This window comes from Mastacembelus armatus, chromosome 4 (assembly GCF_900324485.2).
Source record: "Mastacembelus armatus chromosome 4, fMasArm1.2, whole genome shotgun sequence".
NCBI lineage: Eukaryota > Metazoa > Chordata > Actinopteri > Synbranchiformes > Mastacembelidae > Mastacembelus > Mastacembelus armatus.
This window is the reverse complement of record NC_046636.1, coordinates 5,113,389-5,132,300: the sequence shown is the minus strand read 5'-3', so window position 1 is coordinate 5,132,300 and position 18,912 is coordinate 5,113,389. Positions and strand designations below refer to the sequence as shown.

General features: G+C 39.1%; 1 protein-coding gene across 2 annotated transcripts in view; it reads right to left on the bottom strand.

The window, feature by feature from the left end:
• Window positions 1–18,410, bottom strand: part of col24a1 (collagen type XXIV alpha 1 chain) — a 69,926-nt gene extending 51,516 nt beyond the window's left edge. The window contains exons 1-5 of one of the 2 annotated variants that reach the window (XM_026323416.2): window positions 18,178–18,410; window positions 17,940–18,021; window positions 11,113–11,183; window positions 5,375–6,690; window positions 1,697–1,750 (exon numbers count right to left, since the gene is read on the bottom strand). In XM_026323416.2, the coding sequence (XP_026179201.1) occupies window positions 1,697–1,750; window positions 5,375–6,690; window positions 11,113–11,183; window positions 17,940–17,992 (1,494 nt within the window). In that variant the 5' untranslated portion in view covers window positions 17,993–18,021; window positions 18,178–18,410. Of the gene's footprint in view, window positions 1–1,696; window positions 1,751–5,374; window positions 6,691–11,112; window positions 11,184–17,939; window positions 18,022–18,177 lie in introns of those variants that run through there. The other variant, XM_026323418.1, reaches the window with a different exon arrangement.
• Window positions 18,411–18,912: the final 502 nt, after the last annotated feature.

Below are 18,912 nucleotides of genomic sequence, written 5' to 3'. Positions count from 1 at the left end.
ACATACCTACATGCTTAGGCTCAACAGTTCTGCTGTATCACTTCTGTTCTCAGCGCACAAAACAATCTATTCCTTGAACATCACAGGTATGCAATGAATGCAAAACCACCAAACCACACACAACTTCATGCCAATAACTACATGTGAACACAAATGCACACAATGCACGCACATACACACACACACACACACACCATAAATGCACTATATTCCTGCACATCTGTTCCCCTGCTGCTCTCTGGCCACACTGTTTCTGCACTACAGCTAAGAGTCAGGAAGAAGGATCTCCTTCTTTCCTGTAATTTTTTATGTGTGCGTATTAATCTGAGACTGGTTTCCACAATGTGCCCATACTAAATGAAAGAATAGAAAGCTTCACTTGGAGTAATCATCTAGTTAAATTCAGGACTGAAAAACTCAGGAACTATAGGACTTTGCTGTCAGCTGCTGAAGTGCATATTCTAATTCAATTAAGTGTGATAAGAGTCTTAGTTTACTTACAATAGTATTAAGAAAGACAAAGTTAATTGACATTAAAACGGGCTTTACTGTGGTGTCAATTGTTTTTAGCAAGGAAATTCCTAACCAAGATTTGTAAAAAACTGCAAGCCCTTGTAAAGCCCATAATACTTGATTATTGTATCAATCACCACCTTAATACTCAAGCTGTCACCTTCAGGGACTTCTTAGAATAAAGAAACCTTTAAAGCAAATTATAGGCTGCTTTCATTACAAATGGCACGTCGTGGTTCATAAACCAGAGGTCTGATAATGCTAACTATTAGAGGCAGCATAATAAATCTGGTGCACTGTGCTGAGGCAGCAGATACAGCCACACTACCACACACTGGCTCAGCTTCCCAACACATAATGATTCCAAGACTTCTGCCTCACGTTTATGTCCTCGCATGTAGAGTTAAGAGTATGTTCTGTCTCAGCCATGTGCTTTCCACTCCTTTTACTAGGAGACATGTTTTACTGTCTGCCACCTCACGCTGTCTCCCAGCCTGTCTTCCTCTCTATTTGCTTTCTAGTATACCTGTCAAGCCCACTTTTAAAATAGCAGCCTCCTATGCTGTTTGTTTGCAGTGCTGTTTTTTCCTTGGAGAGGAAGCGAAAGGTAAAATTTTGAATCTATATGAACTGATGTGGGCATAACTCTGAACTCACACAGACAACCAAAGACATATATAATCAAAACCCCACTGACAGTCTTTATTTAGACACTTTACTTTTTTGCACAGTGAACCACTGAAGATATTTATATTGCCTGAGATAAATTGCAAAAAAAAAAAAAAACAGTTCAGCGACTGTGGTAATGTTGTTGGTTAACAAATTCAGTGCCTTCAAAGCCATTATACATGTTCTTAACCTTCTTCGCAATAGCTCAGTCAACAAACCGCAGTATGTTATGACGGTGAACAAGCATCCTAAACCAGCAACTTTTCTTTTGTCTGGTTCACATTCTAAAACATGTTTCTATTATAATTACCTGGGATTACTTTAATAACTAAAATTCTTGATAGAGATATACTATCAAGTTTTATTTTGCACAGCAAGAGGTCGCTGTAAAAACACCACCTATTTGACATATTTTATTCCTTTATCCCACTATTAGATTTAACATGTGGGTCAAAATGCTCCTCCTGATCAACAGATTACAGCAACTACAATCACCTTTGTACAAGTTACTCACCCGAGAACCTCTCTGTCCTGGAGGACCAGGTAAACCAGGGGGACCAGGAGGACCCTAAATAAGAGACAGAGGGACAGTGAGAGGAATGTTGTAGAGAGAGAGAAAGAGAGAGTAAGAGAGGGAGTGAAGGGGAAAAAGAAAAGACAGAGTATGTTAATGGCAAGCAATAACATGCAGTTCACTGTCCAGGCCTCTGCAATGATGAGTATGTGCTATATTTATGTAAGAGCTATGAAGTTCAGAGAAAAAAGCCAAGTTCTTTTAACTAAAAGCTCTATTAGGACAGCTCTGGACAGGAGGGTTGATTTATACTCTCAAGATGAGACTGACACCATCAGTCCATGGAATTAACATAACCTTTTATGAAAATTAGCATGACACATAAGGAAAAAATCCAAGCCATGCTCTGCACACGCAAGAGCCATTCATCCATTATCTATAGTGCTTATCTTGCAGATGGCTGCAGTGGCTGGAGCCGATCCCAAATTAGATGCAAAATGTAAAACAGAATATAGGAAAACACTGTTAAATTATTAACTATCCCTAATTACTGCCATACAATACAGATCAACACAAAAATATATGCACCTCAGGTTTGTGAAAATATTTCCAATAAACATCTCACTAGATGGCTTCTAGGTGGTTGATGAAAATTAAGAGCTCGACTTGATTTTTTTAAATTCTGCTCTTTGTTGAGTTGATATACTTGGAAACATTTGGCAGAAGGCATTAGCTGGATTCATTTTAATGTAGAGATACATATTTGGAATTAAATAAGGTGAGGGCAAACGTGATTAGGGATGGGTTCTGATAGCCAGTTCCATTTTGAATTTGATTCTAAGTTTGTAAAATAGCTGTATTTGTTATATTTTAAGTTATTTGTCTAACTATCTACTGTTTTATAACTTAAGAACTTAAGTTAAGGTATGTTTGACAACTGCTTAGTCTTAGCTGGCCACTAGTGTTACACCATATTATTTGATGCATCCAATTCTGTGACCTGGAGAAGTGCAATGAGTTTGCAAAATATCTACAATTTATTTAAGTTACTTTCACTAAGCAATAAAAGAGAATTAATCTTATTTTTTACTGTGTTGTTTTTACTTCAACTTCTGCAGCTGCACCACAGCCCACCAGTGAGAACCATAATGAGTCATGACCGGGTCGATGAATGTCACAGAGCAGCGATAAAATGTTTCTATTATTATCTGTGCTATACTTGAATGGTAATTGGTCCCTAAATCACCCTTAAAATTATTCCTGAAACATGTTGAAATTTGTTGTGTTGAGTAAAAACCTTCAGCCCCCACCAAACTGAAAAAAAGAGATTCAATGAGATTTGAAAGGCTTCAGATTCATAAGCAGATTCAGGACTGGATTCAAATCCACTGGATTCATTCTTACTTGTGATACCTTGTTTTCATGTTTTAGAAGACTGTAAAAAATTTTTTTTTTTTTAAATTTCTCTTTTTAGCTGCTGTTTAAAAAACAGGATCGTAACCCTCACTGTATCATGTAAACAGGTTAAAAAGAGGTTGTTATATTGATTGTTCTATTTGTAATTCATGTGGCTGATTAATTATACATTTTGCAGGATATTTTTTCTAATGGCTACTTGAAAATGCACTGTTAATGTCAGTTCTTCTGAAAACATATCTTACTGATTAGATGATTCAGTAAAATATGTTAATCCTTAACAATGGGGCCTTTGAATAAAATCAAGTTCAGAAACAGCAGGACAGTCATTTTACTCTGGGGTGCTCTAGAGCATCCTTATCTCCCATGAGAGGAGTAGATGGGTACAGAGGGAAACATGAATAAAGACAGTTGTTTGTTCCTCTAGTCTCCCACACACAGACTCATGGAAAATGTGAGCACACCACCGCCTTCGCCACAACAGGGTTTACAGAATCTAAGGCGCTCATGCAGTAAAATGATAATATCCACATGCTTCATCTGTGCTGCCAAGACAAGGGTCAAATCATTCCAAAGTCAATTCCACAAGTCAGTTTCCTAGGAAGGTGAAGGATAGCATGAATCATCTTCTGAACATGTTGGCGTGTGCGGCATTATCTTCAGCTTAATCATAATTCCCTCTTCATTGTCACTCAGAATGATGTCAAAAAGTAAGTTCTCTGCCATTGGTAGATTAATAACAAATCATGTAACAGAGATGTTACCAAAAGGGGAGTGCATTAAGGCGATGACTGACTAATGTCAACACTAATGTCAACCTGCTCTACTTCTGAAGTGTCTAAACCAGCTTTGAAGGGTGATTATGAATAAAAATCACAGCAGATGGCAGGTTCTGTTTCTTTTTTTAGATCTGTAACAATCCCTGATCTCATTTCCTCTTATATGACAATGGACAAAGTAATAAAAGACAGTGTGATACTGAGATTTTACATTTGGAAACATCAGAATCAATGCCAGCAAATATCCTGAGTTTAGGTACTAGATTTGTAAAGAGAGAAAAAATGTCAGGTCAGTGCCACTTGCTCTTCTGATTTGGCAATACCCATAGCCAGCCTTTGCAGAAATGCCTCACTTCTAGTTAGAAAGATATCTAATTTTACTTAATGTCAACTCTAGCAGATGTACAATGGATGAAAATTTCTGAATGGTGAATTAGCTGCTATAAATTGCAGTTCAAACAAAATAAAAGCCAAAGTACAATGTAGTTATGTGCTAAAACACAACTCATGTCATAAAACATTTAGTGAGACCAGAAGCATCCTGTACTTGTGACTGTAGGCGTCTGGTTATGGGGCTGCAAAACAGGAAAATACTTTCTTGAGGCATTAAACCAAATTATCTTCACGTTTAACCTAAGAGATAATGGCAAAAAGTAGTTTAGCAAACCTGCATTCAAATCATGCCTGCATAAAGTGGTCAGAATACACAGTAAACTAAATATAAAAGCATAGAAAAATGATAGCTAATTTATCAGTCATAGGGGATTGTGGCATAGACTGCAGAATGCTCACATAAAGCAATACACTGTACTCAACATGAAGACATGAAGATTAGTTGCAACAGCTCAGAGCACGTTCAGCTGTGTCCCATCTACATGCCTGTAGGCACGTTATAGCTGAGGTAGTGCTATGGAAACTGGAAGATGACTCCACATGTCTTACATCATTACATATACTGCTAAGTTTAAACAGATCAGACAGAAAGCACGAAGATATCTCACGCATGGAATCATATGCAAATATCAGAACTATAAAAACATGTTCAGAGGCAGAGGCACCTTGACAGCCAGGTTACATCATGAGGCTGGATGGACAGCTAATTTGTTCTAGACAGGGTATACCTCCAAACTTCATATGAGTTATCCTCTCTAACATAAGAGTGCAAGTGGCTGGCAGTATTTCAGCAAGGGAATGACATGTTATTTTAACAACTTGTAGATACATGAACAAAGAACAGTGTTTGGACATGTCATCATGTCTAAATCACCTTGCCACCCTGCCAAAATAGTATCTCACATATCCTGGGTGTATAAATTTTACACAACACTCACTGATATGGTCATAAATTAGATTTGATTTCATTGTACTGACATTGCTATGTATTCATATTTTCCTCTTGATCAATGCATTGATTTATGTGTTAGCTTCTTAAAAACTGTCTGATCAACACTTCTGCTTCTCATTCAAAAATTCAGCTACTTACCGGAGGACCTGGGTCCCCTTTGGGGCCAAGCAAACCATCTTCATAGTCATAGAAGAATTCTGGCTCTTCATATCCATAATCATATCCTCCTATGTCTATATCGTCATAGCTGCCATCCAAATCGTGATGTTCTGAAGTGTCCACCTGATTCTCCCGATACAAAGTAGTGTTGTTGCTGGTGATGGAGTTGTTCCTGAGTCTGTCTTTCACGTGACTTTGCCAGACTGTGGAGACCAGGCCTGGGGTGTCATGTGGAGACTGCAGGCTACTGGAGTTGCTCTCCTCCTCTGTGCTGTTTTCAGAGAGATCAGTGTCTCGTTGGGACTTTTTCCCTTTTGTCAACAGATTTTTGGTAGTAGTGAGTGTTGTGCTATAGGCAAGATCCAGAGGTGTTTGTCCACTCAGGCTAGGTAAGGTCGGACTGTCTGGCAGAGGTGAAGAAGTGGTAGAGGGGGCAAGGGGATCCAATGTGGAAGTCTGGCTCTGGTCCCCTATATGAGGTTGAACAGATGGGCTCAATATTGAATTGTGTGTGACAGGTTGAAACAGTTTGACAGCTTCTGTGGTTTTTATGGGGCTATGATGGGTAGCTGCTACTCCACCAGGGGACTTTGTCAAGGGGCTAGAAGGGGGGTCATTAGCCTCAATATCCAAACCGGGATGTGGCGAAGACAATCGGTGAGTGTCGGCCAGCCGGCACTGTTTTTTAAGGTAGTTGCAATAGTGCGCGGCAGCTTGGGCTGAAGGATAAATATCTAGTTGGCAGACTCGACCACTAAATGGTGCCGCTTTGGAGTTCATCCTCCCCAGAGTGAAAAGACCCCTAGAATCCCCCAGCGTCTGAGATCTCCCCAGGGTCTGTTCCCGCTGCTGCACCGCTCCACATTCTGCATAAAATGACACTGAGTGTGCACGAACACCAACAGCAAAAGGATGCTGGCGTCCATCCTGCCAGTTGTAGGTGAAGTAGATGGAAGCTTTGTCAGCAGTGTACACCGCCACTCTGCGTGGCAGTAGCTGAATGCCAAATCGTAACCTGTCCCTGCCATCTCTGACACTGAAAAGAAATGCATTGTTTGCTCGCCAGGAGCTAAAACTAATCACAACAGAAAACTCCTCGCCAATCTCCGGAGGGAACAGACTGCCTGCTGGAGCCTCATGAAGGGAGTTTGAGTCGAGTAATACCCCATATCCAGAAACAGGAAGATCCAAAGGTGAAGGAACAGTGATGTAAGCAGCTGAAGGTGAACTTGTCCTTTCGTTGTCTGCTTGCCTGCTTTGAGTTGTTAGCCCCAGTCGATAGAGGACATCTACTCCTGAGGAACAGAGGACACACTGGTGAGGCTAACGTCCAGAGACTATATACCACAAATGGGCTGTTCCGATCCTCGAGGGCCACTGCCCTGCTTATTTTCCAACTATACTTGCCCTAACTAAGGCTGATTACTTAGATCAGGTGTTCATTCAATCAGAAACTGGAAGATACTAATTCACTTTGACTTCATCTATTTCCACCCTTACCTGAGATGGTACCTTCCAGCTTCTGACTGACTGAACACACCTGATCAAGGTAAAAGTAGGGCAGGGACAGTTGGAAAACAAGCAGGACAGTGCAGTGGCCCTTAAGGACCGGAGGTGCCCACTCCTGCTATATACAGGCAGACAGGCTTTGGTTGAATAACAACAACAACAACAATGATAATAAAATTAATGCCACTATTGAGAAATAAAATATATTCTCGAATTAACAGCTGAATAAAAGACAAATAAATAAAGTTAAATAAAAACAGGATAGGCTCTACAATAAAAGTATATCATACATCATATTTATAACTCAGCCAATCTGATTTTCTTAAGCCAGAGGCTCTGTGCCCTTTTAGCTTTTAACTGGGTCTCTAGAGTAAATAAAAGACTTTTACCTGATGAGCTCAAACCACATACTGACTCATATGGTGCTAAGAGGTCATAATTCTAACTTGAAAAGAGGCCATGACGAATTTAGAAGTTAGAAGTAAAATCCTAAAATCAATTCAAAAACACAGTGAGAATCAGTGTAAAGAAGCTGAAACAGGAGAAATATAGTCATGGCTGATTGGTCTGGTTCAGTACAATCTGGAGTCAATTAACAGAATTTTAGCCTGTTAAGGTAGTTGCAATAATCAAGTCATCAAGAAATAAATACAATAAATAAATATCATGTATTATGATTTCTGTTTTTTTTTTTTTCTTCCAGTGGGTGAAAACAAATTAAGTATTTAAAGTATGTATGAACTTTAATCCAGATTCACTTAAACAGATGGAGGTATTAGGAGGTAATAATATAAAATATTATAATAAAGTAATACAAGATAAAACTAAAACACAACATCAATTGATTAAACATCAGTTTTAAAAGTAGCTTGCCAGTGATTTTTGAGCCTGGATTTGTGACCAGAGCAGCTGTTCCCAGAGCTAGTTAAAGAAGATGCTCTTCTCCAATTCATTCAATTAAAATCTTTCTAAGATGATTACTACCAAATAACCAAAATTTCTTGCAAAGGCTTTTATTATGTTCCAGTAGAGAACCAGTAGATGGCAGAATTTGTCTTGCCATGTATTGGAAACCGAATTATAAGATTTTTTTTTTTTTTACTGGTGTAGAGACATTTTAATAGAGACATTTTTTAACATTACATTCATAGTCCTTGGCAGTTAGCATGTCAAGATCCGTGGTTCTAACAGGGAGGTACATCTGAGTGTCATCAGCATAGCAATGAAAAAATAGCTTCTAAGAAAAAACAATCAAAAAAGCACCAAAATAAGTTTACGTGAGACTCTGTTGTAAGACACATCCCTGTTGTTACCATATTATTGTGAAGTGTGCAGTTAAAGTGTCTTTTGTACATGTCTTGTCTTGTGTTCTCTCTTCATATGTTTTCATTTGCTTTTACTATTGTTCTTGTTTAATTTAACTAAGCTGCTGAACAAAATACAAGTTGAAGAACCACAATTTAAAAACGTTTGGCAGTTCTGTTGTAGTTCTCAGTGCTCCACATTCAAAAATGCTTTACTTGGCCAGTTTTTAACAGACTAAAATAGTAGACTCCACACACTGTTCACTCCACTGTCATGGTTTCACATCTTATAGCCAGTGAGTAATATCTCTCCAACAAACCAAACATAGAGCTTAGATCAGTGTGCAGTCTTGCAATCTCTCTAAGAGATAGCCCCAGTAAATTAAACATTCTTAGTTCTGTACCTTAATAATCAGATTTTGTTGCAATAATTCCCAATGAAAACATTTTAAACATCATGCAGCCCTAAACTAACTTACAACAACAACCTACTGCACAGACATAACAGTATGTACATGTTTACTGAGGAAAGGTGCAAATGCAAAGATCAGTCTTGGGATTTTAAGAATTGAAATATTAAAATATATTGTAATTTATCACAAAATAATTTTCTTTAGTTTGTCCTACTAATCTGTCTTTGTTCAAATTAAATAACTTGTCAGCCTTTTTACACTTACAGCTGTCTCCCCATGATGCTGGTTACCCCTCCTTATTTTTCTCTTGCAGTAAGTAAGAAAGGCAGCTGTGGTCCAGATGAGTTGAGGGGACTAGAAAAGGATGGGGCTGGACTAGGATACAGGAAACCAGTTCACACAGCCTTTTTGAATCAATGTGCTTTCAAAGTCATGAGAGCAGCTTTCCTCCAAACTGTCCTGTTCTTATTTTCCCCTGCCCACAGGTAGTTCTTGAAAGAACTTCTAAGTCTGCTGACACTGATTCACAGCCAGACAAAAGCACTTAACATCACTTGGAGAGGGATGATATTTTGTCCAGCTTGGGATTTAAATAAAGGGCAATAGACAGATTACAAGAATAGGTAATGTGTCACATGTGTCAGTAATGCGCAGTGATAGTTTCAGAACACACATAATAACAACTTTATTAATTTGACATTAAGATACCTGACACCTACTGCAACTAAGAAAGAGAGAGAGAAGGAGAAGGAGAGACTGACGGAATTCATGAGTCTGCTCATCTGTGAGCATGATGGCAAACAGGCTGCAGCACCATGGAAGCCTAAAAACAGGGACGATTACTAAGGCTGTCTTTGTGTGCATGTAAGCATGTGTTTATCTAAGTGTTTTGGTAGAGAGACCTCAGAGGAAGTTCGACATATTTTCATTGCTAATCCAGAGACACTACCTTCCTTTGAAGGAATTCCTCTTCTGTATTTAGACAGCTAACTTTCAAAGAGTGGTTAGTTGATTTTGCATAAGTCAGAGTGAACTGCCAGTGATCGGCATCTCCAGAACAAAACTCTCAACAACATGATTTTCTTCTACTGAGTTGCATGTCAACAATATTTGGACCTTTCACATTGGTTACTAATTTAAATTTAAAGAGCCAATAGCTTACAAATTCTGAAATGTCTGAAATATTCAAGAGTATAGTATAGCCAAGGTAATACAGGATAGTATTATTTGCTTCTAAGGTGGCTCGTTTGACAAAGTAATTCAGCAAGTAAGGGAAGTACTTTTGGAGAAAAGTGGCATCTAATAACATTATTTCTGTTATATAATTGTTTTTCACAGTGTTATGGGGGTGAAAGGGAAGAGGAAAAGATAGAGCCAGAGAGCGTAACTACCTTCAGCCCACGTACGGGAGACAAACTCTCTGCAGCTGATCTAAGTGTGCACGGAGAAGTCCTTGACATACTTTGCCTGAGGTAAAGTCAGCCCAAATTCCAATTAACCTGTCTTATATGCAAGGACAAGCTACATTCTTCCTCCCCTTGCTATGATAGATTGATTCTGCTTGAAGTTGGCTCATCATCTAAGGATATGTGGGGAGAAGCCAAAGCAAGATGGACTAAGGGGAGGGGCCATTGACACAGTTTAATACTTCTTTGCAAAGGGCAGTAGACAAAGCACATGCATATGGAGGTGTTAACAAATATGTACAAATTCATCCTGAAATCATCTTGTGCCTACAGTGTGAATCTGTGTGTGTGTGTGTGTGTGTGTGTGTGTGTGGTGTCTGGCAATGATCCCACAGCGTCACTCAAAAAAACAAAACAGCCTCTCAAATAATTCAAAACGTATTGCAGTTTTCCTCAAATTCCTCTGACAGGATTCTTTCTTGTTGAGTGAAGACAAGTTCTTTTAGGGAATCCACATCCGTAGGAATAGGTATGATTATAGTCGAACTGCTAACCCTTGCCCTTATAACTTTTAACTGCTTTCACCCGTAATTCAGTATATCTCACTACATGGAACGCACTGGAATGATTTTTATGCAAGGTACCATGAGGCTGGATATGGATAAAGGGCTAAAAATTGACTGACATATATAATAACAGCTAATGAAACTATACTTAATGTGAATAAAAAAGTCTGCTTGATACTCAAGCAAGTCAGTATACTAAGCTGGGTGGGTGCATAATACTACTGTACAAGTACAATGTTAAATTTGTTCATATTAACAACATATATAGCATTGCCTGTCTGTTATTCATTCAAGAGGGGTCACAAATATCACTCACTAGTATTTCAAATGTGTAACAGCAAAGACCAAAAGCAATAAAAAACTAAAGTTGCTCCATTACACTGTATATGTGGTTGAGTCATCAAATAACAGCGAGATTAGTTCTCTAGTTACAAAAAAGAGAAGAAAAGAGATAGAGGTCTTTAAATAAAAATGTACAAATTGTAACATTTAGTTGTGCATTGGGAATCAGCTGTTTACCTTGAGCTAGGTAGTCTTCTTCTCCAGAGAGTACTGCTGAGCATACTGACAGGAGCAGAAGAAGGTTCCACCTAGAGGAAATTCAAAGAAATAACAGATTAGTAGTATTCTAGTTCACTCATCATATATTGCAATATCACATCATTTTTGAAAAGGCTGGCAGCATTTTAAAGAAACATTCAGTTGTGTGTCTGTTAGTTTCATCATTGTGCTCACTAAACCTGCTAATGCAACAGATGTCGGCCATTTCTTAGTTTGCTACATTTTATGAGCACTAGTTTTTGATCTTGTACAGTGATTTAAAACAAAAAAACTAAAAGCTGTTGACCAGAACTAACCCCACAGTCGATTAGAATAAACAAAAATGTCTAAAAATGTTTTTTTTCTAAACATGTCACGTTGCCCTGTCACCTCACAACCAGAAGATTCCCGGTTCAAATCCCGTTTGAACCTGGGCCCTTTCAGTGTGGAGTTTGCATGTGATGTGCCTTACAGTATATTCTTTTATAGAGTAAACTATTAGCTGACAATTTAGAAGAAACACCTCGAGACATTGATAATAAAACTAATTACTTGACCTATAGTCAAAACTAAGTTGAATCCGTAGGTTGGAACATGTAAAAGAGAAGCTTTGGAACCCTTAAAAAGACAAACAGATCCCTCCTGTGAAGGAGATTGATATTAAGGAGCATAATTGATCATGCTTGTTTCCAGAAAATGATGGATTTTGTCTCAGAGGCATAGGTGTTTCCGTACAGTTTGATGCTGGTCATTAAAACATATCTCAGCCACACTATTAAAAAGCAGGAACAGGTAGATTATAAAGATGAGTTCCACACATGCTTTTAAGATTCGTTTTTTCAAGCTGAAAAAAACTATTTATGCTCAAAGTCCCTTAACCAGGCTTTCTGATAAAAAAGAGATTCTGATCAGTGTATCCTGTCCTATTCTGAAAAGCCAAAGTTTCCATGTAAATGATAACTGTGATTTGGTTACACACTATTGTATCTGTGATATAGATATCAATGCAGCAATACACAAATTACATCTACACATCTTATCATGCTTAAAATTAAAATAAATATGTTTTTTAATTTATATTTTAAACAAATGACATCCATCCATTTTCTATACTATTCTATTCTGCTGGAGCCTATCCCAGCTCTCTCTGGGTGAAAGGCAGGGGTACACCCTGGACAGGTCCCCAGTCCATCACAGGGCCACATAGAGACACACAAAGACAAACAACCTCACACAATCACACTCACTCCTATGGGCAATTTAGAGTCACCAACCAACCTGACATACATGTTTTTGGACTGTGGGAGGAAACCAGAGTACCTGGAGAAAACCCACACAAGCACAGGGAGAACATGCAAACTCCACACAGAAAGGCCGGGTTGCAAACCCACAACCTTCTTGCTATGAGGCAACAGTGCTAACCACTCAGCCACCATGCTGCTGAACAAATGACATACTTCTCTCATTATGAGCTATAAAGATCTATGTTGCTGATATGTACACCATTCTTTTAAGAGACAGTGAACATCAGTCCTTTGACCCTAACTGACCCCACCTCTAGGTGGCACTGCCCACCTTATAGCTCCAGTAGTGCAGCAGACTGCATATAATCAATAACAGGCCAAAGAAATTTAATAGAGCCCAGAGAAAAATTTACACATTGCAGTTTGTTTTGAGACTGGTTTTCCACAGTCAAATAACATCCTTAAGTGCCTAAGTGCCTTAAGTGCCTATGTATTATCACTAAATGTGAAACATCACATTCTTCATTGTACTTATTTTTTATTTATTGCATGCTCTCTGCTTTTGCATAAAAAAAATAGTCCAAGTAATTGTTATTGTAAGCATTTTATCATCTACAAGTTCAGAGCATACTCTTTATATAGCAATTAAATGAATTCAGACTCAATGTGATTGCTGCAGCAGTGTGACAGCTCCAAACAGCATGATAGATGTCTTACAAACACCTCTCCTTTGTAGATTTAGAGGGCCAGATTAACACAGCAAAGAGGCTACCAGTGTTTGTGCGGCTCTGTCTGACTGAGATCTACAGACAGGCAGCCATGTTTGTTTTCCCAGAAAAATGTGGCCTTGCAGACTTGAGCAAAAGAAAGAGAAACAGAGGCAGGCAGGCAGACAGAAAGTAAGCTAAAGAGAGAAAGAAAAAGAAAGGGGCATGCTGAGAGAAAAGGACAACGAAAGAAAAATGCAAAAGAAAAAGATTGACTGTAAATAGAAGCACCATGAGCCACGGCTGTCACCTGTTCCCCATCGAGAAAGTGGTGCGACATTCCACGGTCAGGAACACAGACATATGCCCAAAGCAGGAAAAAGCAATAGAGGAAAAAAGAGGGTGGGGGTTGGGGCTATATGAATACAATCACTCTTCTGTTGAGAGAATCTAACAGTGACGTTTATAAAGCCAGTGAGTAGCTGGTTCTGCTTAAATATTGGCAGAGTTGAAATGTAGACCAAAAAAGAAGAAAAAAACTAAATATAACACTTAACATTCCCTTTTTGAAGTGTCAAGTGGAGCCATCTGATGCTGATTCAGACCGCTTTTTTCTGTCTGTCACGCACACAGGCCTATTTAAGGCATCCCTGAGGCTCTGCCACCAAACAGGCTCGGGTCATCAACTCAGCACATCTACAGTGACGTAAGTACAAGTGGTGGGAATTTTTACAGTACCTAAAACCTATCATTTGTCACCTTTCTGTCTCAGATCTTTAAAATTGTTATTACGTTTGTCATGTTTTAAGCTTTGTTTCAATTTTTTCATAAGCAAACATGGTGCGTCACATGCAGCAAAGAAACTCAAGCAGACTCATATCCACAGTGCAGACCGCATGGTGTCGGCCACAGCCTGGAGATCCACCAGTTTTTGCCATTTCTTTATTAAATTCTGAGCTAAATCCCTGTATAAGTGACAGCACACTATGACATACTTGCCAGTCCCAGTAGTTAATGGAAAATACTGCTGAAATCAAGACAAAGCTCCCCAAACACTGCTCTGTTGACTAAGGGAAATACCACTATGTGGGGAGTGGGTGTCAAGTCAAGACTATAAATAATCACAACTTAAAACTCCCCTGTGCAATGAATCATTCCAGCAGTTACAGATCTTGCCTTTCTCCCCTCAAAATTAGCTTGGATACTTAACAATGGTTCATTCAACTGAGGCGAAGGCTGAGAGGTAAATGAGGGGTCAAAGTGTTTAATTTGGTTTGCCAAATATTAGCAAACTCACTTAAGTTCTGTTTACAATTCTTATAAAAAAGGGAAACAATTTTGTTCTGTTTATAATTGCTGTGTGTCGGGAGTGACTGTGAGTTGTGAATTTCATAGTCTACCGTTTGTTTGCCTATAACTAAATCCATTAATATCAACAAAGCATGCAATGGAGATAAACGATATACAAAGCCAACAACAATATTTCTTTCCTTTACTTTGGTGAAAAGTTCTCTGACAACTATCTGAACAAACCTAATGGGAGTCACCTTTAGTGACTCACCCCATTCACCTCCATTTGCTGACTTTGACAAGACTTTGTTCCAGCCTTCATAACTTCAGAACAATAGGAGTACTCTTTCAAAGGACTCCACATAGTCATTACTGAGAAGATTGAGGTTTATGACCTAAAAGCATGTACCTAATTTTATATGCCCTGTAACAAAAATTGGCACTGCTGAGCCTAAGTTTTAAATGATGTGGAATTCACAACACAGGGAAGGAAATACCTCTGACACACTTAACCTGACACAGTGCTCTTAGTAGCCATATCCAGGCTTATAACAGATGTCACTTTGCCAAGATATCAAACAGTGAAAAAATAAATTAGACATCTGATATCTATCATATAGACAGTGTCTCATACGTAGACTATATCCAGCATCTCAAACACATCTTGCTAATTAGGTGTTCTGTTTCTACATGCATGAACAAGTAACAGATTCATCGCCAATATCTGTTCCTACTGGCTGCTTTTCAGCCTTAACACCTGTATCCTGATTATGATGACAGATTATGGAAACACTAAGTGGGCTTGTATTGTTCTCCTTTCCAAATGGCCATCAGCAAAAATTAGCATGTCAACAGTTTCCAGGTTGGAGTTTCTTACTTGCAGTTCCTTATTACTCATAGCTCGGCATACTTTTCATTTTATTGCCAAACTACCTTAAGCAACTTATGAATAAAACTATATCACATAAGTTTCAAAGATCAGCATGTCTGGATGCTTCGTCTCTGACACAGAGCCGAGCGTGGTTCACGTATGTCAGAACACTCAGATTGGCGACAGGAGTCAAGAGGTCACTGCAGAGCAGAGTAAAGATTGACTCAGTCCAGGAGACAGTGAGCACACAAAGGCCTGCGAGTAAACATCCACTGGCCTTTATTGGCTTACTCTTTTCCTTGCAGGGGAACCTGCAGATGTTAAGAAGGTTAAAAACACTCATTCACGTAGACAGGCCAAAATCCCTACAGTCACTGGTCTGGTGAAGGTGAGTATGCTGCAGGAACAAGGTGCACAAAGTGATTGTTTGCTTACAGTGGAGAAAACCCAAATTACCCTTCTCCTGAAACCATGAAGACATTTTTCTTTGTTTTTAAATCGTGTTTTACCCAGTTTCACCACTGTGTTTTTAAAGGGTCAGTTCACACAAAAAACACCTTTTCCCAATGTAGGTTGTGGATTTTCCTGAATCACCAGGACAATGATGTTTGAGCTGAGTGAAAGGTATAAGTCTGAGCAGCAAAGATTACGACAGATCCAGACACTCCAGTCACTGACTGCATGACTGCATTTAATACTAATATTATTAGGATTACATGTTTTTGGTTAAATTATTTTTCCATTATCTTATATCATCCACATAAAATTGGTCTATCCCATCACATCACATAGTTGATTATGGTTTTTCTTAGAATACTTCTATAACGTGATGTATTACAGTGTTTCTTAGCAGGATTGACAACCACAACACAATAGTGAAGGGCAATATTAAAATTATTATAGTAATTCTCTATGATGCAACCTCATTGCAGGCTATGGTATCTGTACTTCATATGATGAATAGAAGAGTTACATATATACAGTTTCACTGTCAGAACATGGTGTAGTCAGTGATTTGCTTCTTTCTAAAGAATATTTTCCTCAAATTGAATATTTAGAATAAAGGAGATTTCCAATATCAACCACCTCAACAGCATTGCACCCGCTATAACAGTCTTTAAAGCATGCTTCATGGTCTGCACCTGACTGCAAAGTGACTGGATCAATCAAATCCAATCTTGTAAAGAAATTACAGATCTAAGTCAGCTGCAGACATCTTCCTGAGCTGTCATTATAACCAACCAATATTCTGAGAAATTAGGTATTTTACACTCTATTTTAATTAGCAATCATCTTTAATAGACCCACTGCTCCAGTGAACTAAGTATGTACCCAAAAAACCCAGCACCATATTATGGAAACTGCTTGCCGTACTCTCATTCAACTGTACAGTGTGTGAGTAGTGACTCTCTGCAGCTATATGGCCCAACTACTGCCAGCAGTGTTGCAGCAATGCCTGCAACAGTGGGTGATTGTCTGGAGCTCAGGAGCCACTTAACCACTGATGCATACACACTAAGTCTCTCAGTGAATCAAGGGGGGCCACACTTGTTCTCATTCAACTCAGTTCTCCCATAAGGCTCTCATTTTCACTCTCAAGGACAAAAAAGTAGACTACTAAGGAATTCAGATCCACTTTGGTCTCCATCAAGAAAACACTATCAGCAAAGAAAATCAGAATGCATTTTGACCTCAGCTGTAGATCTGATTTGGAAGGGATTCCTAATAGAGTACAGACAATTTGGACTTACATCTGAATGCAGAAAATACATTTCCTGTTAAATACCCTATGGAGACATATCTATAGCTGTGCAGGCCCAGCTGAGTGTAACAAAGAAAAAACAAACCCAGAATGCTAGACATCAGAAATACACACTTCCATGAGGAATTTTTAGGTTTAAAGGCACTAAATATATATACTCCATTTACAGTCGTGACAAAATTCAATTGTTCTGTTAGATCTTGAATCACTAACAGCTGTTCTTATGCTTATATCAGCAAACAGTAAAGGACTGTATAATCACTGATATGCTGAATAAGCATAATTGCTTCCAAGACATCCTCATTCTTCAACTCTATACTCTCTTGGTGTTTATTTCCCTGCTTATCACAGCTATGTGACTGGAATATAAACAAAAATGGGGTTCAACAGCAGGCCACATGGTATTCAGATTATAAGACAGGAGATCCCAGGGTGCATGTTCATAAGGCAAAGCCAAGGCTCCAGCTGTCAGGTACATTCATCAAGAACAACCAAGAGTAAGACAATAGTTCAAATACACATGGATGAGTGCAATCATCAGAGGAGAGAGGTAAAGCTGAATATAACCTACTTAGAGTTTGTATTATGCAAAACTAAATAATGAAACATTAAGAAAAACAAGATCTAACAGGAAACTTTCCAAAAGAGAAAAATAATGGTGAGCAGTGATTCCAGTACTAAATAGTATGCATTTATGTTATTGACCGAATTAAATTACTGCACACCGTCAGCCACGTTTTAGTGACAGATCTTCTAGCTGCAGAGACCATGTGTAGGCAGTTGGCGCCCCTGTCAGGGAAAGATGCCGGAGAACCAAAACAGGAAAAAGTCATTTAGATGCCATTTTACATCAATAGCTATATGTTATGGTTTCAGTGGCGCAAAGTCTCAAACAAAGCATATGAGCACCACTTATCCAAATAGTCACTTACGTTGCTGCCGCGGAAACGTGTCCACTCCTTGTCCGTTGAGCTCCTAAATGCATTTGTATGCATTTGTCCAGGCAGCAGAGATCTGGGTGAAAACAGAATCACACTCAAGAGGATACCTGCTCATGGGCAAACCCTTTGGGAACAGCCAAAGGAAGCGTAATTGGACGGACTACTGCCACCTCAGAATTTCTTCATCGTATTGGAGTCCCGAGGAGAGATAACTCTCACTCTTTCCTACCTAAGCCTCTCAGATCCTTTGCGCTCTGCGGCGCGCAATGATCACGCGATTTCTGTCCAAAGTGAAGACGCGCAACAGTTAAGTGGATTTGAGAGCGACTAGTCGGGCTGCAGCAGTGTTACCTCGACTGCTCTGGGTGATACACGGGCTCAGCTACTTTGCTCTGAGTGGTCTCCAGCACAACAGCAGATACAGCTCTGCGCGTCTTTACCTCCAGGCAGTGGTTTCTGCAATGTGTCTTGACTTGCACTGATGCAAGGGGACCTGTATTCACCCCAGCACAACTCCAGCTGGTGGTGTTGGATTTCACCAGTTACTAACTCGTGACATCACGGATAGAGTGTTGGCTTGTGTTCATAAAATGCCCTTTGTCTACTTTGAATGCTGTATTAGTCTGAAGTTTGGCATAATGCCTGTGTGTACTCAGCAGGCTAAAGGCTCTATTTTGATTGTGAAAAGTAACAAAAACCTACTTGCAAATACAGTCATGACTGAAATAATGCCAGAGTAAAATAGGAGCAATCACTTATTGCTGTTTCATGTCATGCCAGGTGCTGACAACTGTTCTGTATAAAGGGAAAGGCATACCCAACATTAGGGAATTAATATCAGGACCAGTTACAAGTCTTTGTTTCTGTACCCAAATCTAAGCAGCATTTTACTGAGGGGTATTTGCTGAATAAACAGACATAAAGGTGCACACTTGGCAAGTCTTAAAGTAGGATTAGAGACAGC